Source organism: Parasteatoda tepidariorum, chromosome 5 (assembly GCF_043381705.1).
Source record: "Parasteatoda tepidariorum isolate YZ-2023 chromosome 5, CAS_Ptep_4.0, whole genome shotgun sequence".
In the NCBI taxonomy this organism is placed as follows: domain Eukaryota; kingdom Metazoa; phylum Arthropoda; class Arachnida; order Araneae; family Theridiidae; genus Parasteatoda; species Parasteatoda tepidariorum.
The window spans coordinates 70982215-70987426 of NC_092208.1; the positions used below are offsets into that span (position 1 = coordinate 70982215).

At 36.8% G+C, this 5212-nt stretch overlaps 2 protein-coding genes across 2 annotated transcripts; both read left to right on the forward strand.

Annotated features, from left to right (window-relative positions):
- Positions 1 to 2239: 2239 nt before the first annotated feature.
- Positions 2240 to 3697, forward strand: LOC122269100 (uncharacterized). The gene has a single exon (XM_043040692.2). The coding sequence runs from the start codon at positions 2240 to 2242 to the stop codon at positions 3695 to 3697; it is 1458 nt and encodes a 485-aa protein (XP_042896626.2).
- A 196-nt stretch (positions 3698 to 3893) lies between these two features.
- On the forward strand, positions 3894 to 5006 carry LOC122269099 (uncharacterized). Its single transcript, XM_043040691.1, has one exon. The coding sequence runs from the start codon at positions 3894 to 3896 to the stop codon at positions 5004 to 5006; it is 1113 nt and encodes a 370-aa protein (XP_042896625.1).
- The last annotated feature ends 206 nt before the right edge of the window (positions 5007 to 5212 follow it).

A 5212-nucleotide genomic window follows, 5' to 3' on the forward strand; every position in this document is an offset into this window, starting at 1 on the left:
ATCCATCAGTTCTATTAGAGATTGCTTCTACGGCTCTTAAGAAAAAATTTAAACTTGCTGATCCGAATGACGCCATGCAGTAGAAGTTTTGATTGGTGCAGATTTTTACTGGACGGTGATTCTGAGATTCCTTTCAGACTTTCGGAAACAATTGTGCTCATTCCATCAATATTTGGCTGGATTTTGTCTGGATCCAGATCTCATACATCTGTCGCTTCTTTATCGTCATTTCATAATATTAGCATCAAATTACCATATACTTTGGACGATCAAGTTAGGAAATTCTGGGACTCAGATACTTTAGGTATTAAAGCCATACAAGACAGAGAAATGTCCATTCGCAATTCTGAAATATNTTTGGGGGTCCACCGACTGCTCCTAATTTTTAAAACGTTTGGATCTATAATATTTAAATAACATTGATCTTTTCTAAATAACATTCTTCCTTCTAAAAGGCGAAAATACGTACATATTTGAAACTAGGTGATCGAGATACCCCAAATTCAGTACGGACTGCACACAGCCCTCTAATATCACTGTCATATTTTTAACATCCTCCACTAACCGGCTTTCAGCTTTCGCTAATCCACCCCCCAAAAAAAGAAGAAAAAGTTTAAAAAATTCCGCTATTACATTTTGTTTCGTTATTACATATACTTTCATTGTTAATTTTTTTCAAGATTCATTTCTTCATTATTTTTTTTTAAAAAAAGTTCGAATTTGATAGAGGGGCAGCAAATTCATCAAAGCAATGCTTCTGAAGAGTTTACTGCAATTTTCACGAAAGCAGAACACATTTGCGAAGAATTAGGCATTGGAATGAATCGACCTCGAGTGGCATCTAGACAAGTTCATAGATCGAATGTGCCTTCTGAAAACGCAGAAGAATTTTTTTAGGAAATCAATCTATATTCCTTATTTGGGCTTCATTATATCTTCTTTATAGACCGTTTTTCTTCTACACAAAGAAAAGCATTTTCACTCTTACAGCTTTACCCGAATGCGATGAACAAACTGGACGAAGTGTCATATCCTGAAGCTTTAGAAGATATACTATGTATAAAGATCTGCTCTCATCGAATTTCATCACTGAAGCTACAACGTGGTACGAAATGTGGAGGAATAGAGAAAACTCTTATGAATCCCTCGAATACATCGATTTAGTTATTGAAGCCACAACGTTTTATCCAGCTGTAGAAGCAGCAATCAAAATTGGCCTAACTCTTCCAGCTACTACGTGCACTATTGAACGCACTTTTAGTACAATGCGAAGCATCAAAATATGGAATAAATTTACAATGTCTCACGAGCAGGGCCGGATTAAGACCTCTTGAGACCCTAAGCCATTTTCCTTTAGTATGCAACTGGATGAAACTATAAATATCTCGAATTATAGTCAACTTTTTGTTTTTGTTCGTTACGTGTCTCTTGATACTATCAAAGAAGAATTTTTATTTCGTGAGTCTCTTTTGCAAACTACAAAGACAATTGATGTTTTAGCAATGTTAAATGTTTTCTTTACCAAACAGGACTTCGACTGGAAAGAAAAACTTCATTCACTTCGTACAGATGGAGCACCTGTGATGCTTGGCAATAAATCTGGTTTTGCCCTGTTGGTAAAAAAAAAGTCTTCTAATGCTCTTGTTACTCATTGTTTTTCACATAAACATGCGCTGCCTACAAAAACTCTTCCAACCAGCTTAAAAGAAGCATTATCAAAAGTTATTAAAACTGTAAATTTTATTAGACGTAGAGTTCTTAATCATCGTCTCTTTAAAACGCTGTGTCAAGAAATGGCCACAGTAAACGAGGTACTTCTGTACCACACGGAATTGCGCTGGCTGTGACGAGGGCAGGTTTTGAAACAATTTTTCGTGCTGAAGATCGAATTATCACTTGTTCTAGAAGAAAAAGATAACTCATTCTTCGAATATTTAAACAAAAAAGATTTTACCTATAAATTGGCTTACCTGGCAGATAATTTTAACCACATGAACAATATAAGTCTTTTAATTCAAGGACCCGATATCACCATTATGGATGCAACTGAGAAATTACAAGCATTCNTTCTGAAATATTGGAAGACTTTCGCAGTTCTTATGAAGTCCTAGAAAATCGTCGTGTTGTTAGATTACCTTGGAAGAAAGACGTTACTCTTTCTTCAAATAACTATCACGTAGCATCAAAACGCTTCAATACATTGTGCAAGAAGCTCCAAACAGATCCTAGCTTAAAGGAAATGTATGTTACACTCATGGAAGATTACATAGACAAAAGGCAAGTTGAAATAGCACCGGAAAATCATGATAAAGAAGAAAAAAGCTATTACATACCCCATCATGTAGTCATTAAAGAGAAAAACGCAGAAATTAAGAGACGAATAGTGTTCGACGCCTCTTCTCACACACCAGGCCATCCATCATTAAACGATGTTCTAGAACAAGGTCCCAACTTACTTCCAGAAATTTTAGTCACCTTATTACGATTTCGTCTTCACAAACAAGCAATTATTAGTGATGGAAGTCAGGCCTTTTTACAATTAGCCTTGTGGGAAAAAGACATATGTGCTACTAAGTTTTTGTGGTTCAAAACTAGGAAAAATGGTGAGGGACATTTGCAGCTAGAGAATGAATTTGTGGTCTACCAATTTACACGTTTACCCTTTGGATTAACCAGCAGCCCATTCCTTCTTTCAGCTACACTTGACGAATTATCCTGCATGTACTCCAGCATTTATCCCACAGCAGCTAAGCATCTAAAAGGCAATATTTTCATGGATGATTTCGTTGTGGGAGTTGATTCAGAAATCGAAGCGAAAACCCTATTTCACGAAATGCGAGAACTCACGAGTCTTATAAGCCTTACTTTAGCAAAATGGAGTACCAACTCACAAGTTTTGAAAAACGAATGGAAGAAAGAAAAAATAAAGTTTAAAAGTAAGACTCAAGTCTTAGGTGTTCATTGGGATACAGAAGAAGATTCGTTTCATCAAAATATTAAGGAGTATCACCACGATTTATTTAAGGAACCGGTCACTAAACGCTTACTTCTGAAAACAATCTCAAAGATTTTTGATCCCTTGGGAATTTTCTCACCATCTACTGTAGTAGAAAAAATTCTCTTTCAAGATACATGGCTATGTGGTATTGACTGGGACGAACTTTTACCCCCATCTATCGCATCAAGGTGGTCAAAATGGATCATAGACTTACCACATTTAAACAACATTCGAATCCCCAGATGGATTGGAATATCTTCTGCTGATGTTACCATTCACGTATTCTGCGATGCTTCGGAACGTGCTAACGGAACAGTGTTATATGTACGATTCACAGAAGATACTAAATTTCATGTTCGAATGGTTTGCAGTCGTAATAGACTTTCTCCTCTAAAAAGAGTAACACTTCCCCGCTTAGAGCTGTTAGCCGCATTATTGGGTGCTCGATTACTCCATTATTTTTGTACAGAAACTAAACTGGATAGGAACACAGTGACACTTTGGAGTGACTCAACAGTTGCCTTAAATTGGATGAAAGGTGATCCAAATCGTTGGAAAACCTTTGTCTGTAACCGAACAAACGAAATTCTCAATTACACAAATCCAACACAATGGCGGCATTGCCCTAGCAATGAAAATGCTGCCGACCACTTGTCTCGTGGTGTTGCACCAACAGAGCTTAAGTCATTGGATCTTTAGTGGTTAGGACCAACCTGGCTAACACAATCATCAAAAGTTTGGCCTTCAAAACAACTGAGTTACGCTAATCCAGTTATTCATGCTGAACTACGTAAATCAGCTTCTCAATCTTTATTGATAACTTCTTACCAACCTCTTATATAACTTCTTATTAATAACTTCTTACCAACCTGATATATCGCGCTTCAGTTCATATATGAAACTTCTTAGAGTTACAGCATGGATATTTCGCTTCTTGTATAACTGTCGATCCAAGCAGCGCATTTCTATTGATCTCACATGTGATGAGCTTAACACAGCAAAAAACTATTGGATTCTCACAGTGCAAAAGCAATGCTTTTCGGCAGAACTTATCGCTTTACAAAATAATTCCCCTTTGCCAAAATCTTCAGAAATTAGCCGTTTTAACCCATTTCTTCAAGAAAATCTCATACGATTAGGAGGTAGATTACAGTGTGCATCGCTCAAAAATAATCAAAAAGACCCTTTGCTTCTTGATGGCTCTCATCTTTTTGTACATCTTTTCATATACTACACCCACGTGAAGCTTCATCACTTAGGTGTTCAAATAGTATTTTCAGAGATTCGTTCCAACTTCTGGATAATACGAGGACGTGAAACCATTAAACGAGTGCTCTATAAATGTCTACCTTGTAAACTCTCACAGGCATCTAGAAGTCAACAAATCGAAGCTCCTTTACCGAGGGACAGAATTACACCTTGCCTTCCATTTACTACTATTGGCATAGATTTCGCTGGCCCGCTATATGTTCGTAACTTGAAACCTTTAAATACAGCCTGTATCACCCTTTTCACTTGCTCAACTACTCGTGCTGTACATATTGAACTAGTTTCTGATCTCACTACTGACAAATTTCTCATGGCCTTAAAAAGATTTGTAGGCAGAAGAGGAATCCCTCATACAATATACACTGACAACGCCACTACCTTCCACGTCTCTAATAAAGAGCTATCCATTTTATGGGACAACTTGATATCGTCGAAAGTTCAGCAATATTATGCCCAGACGGGAATTAAGTGGAAATTTATTGTTGCACGAGCGGCTTGGTGGGGAGGATGGTGGGAACGTTTGATCGGACTAACAAAAAGATGTTTGCGAAAATCCCTAGGTCGAACCTTGTTAGATGAAGAAGGTCTTTCTACAGCATTAGTTGGTGTTGAAGCCGCATTAAATAGTCGACCGTTAGTTTATGAACAAGGAAATGATGATCCTGAAGAATCATTAACACCATCCCATTTTCTTACCGGTAAAAGACTTACAACCATACCTTNAAATTTAAAGGGTTAGGTATAATTAGAAATAAAATTGTCACGTTACATTAAGTGCAAATGTGACGTAGAGTATATTTTTAAGTGCCTTTTACTGAAAGATTGTTTATTTAGAAATACAGAATTGTTAAAAATAAAAATTCGCACTTGCATTTTACATTTCAAGAAGCACCAAGGATTTAAAGTGAAGTCATCAATAAAATATTTTGCGTTGTTCTCTGAAGG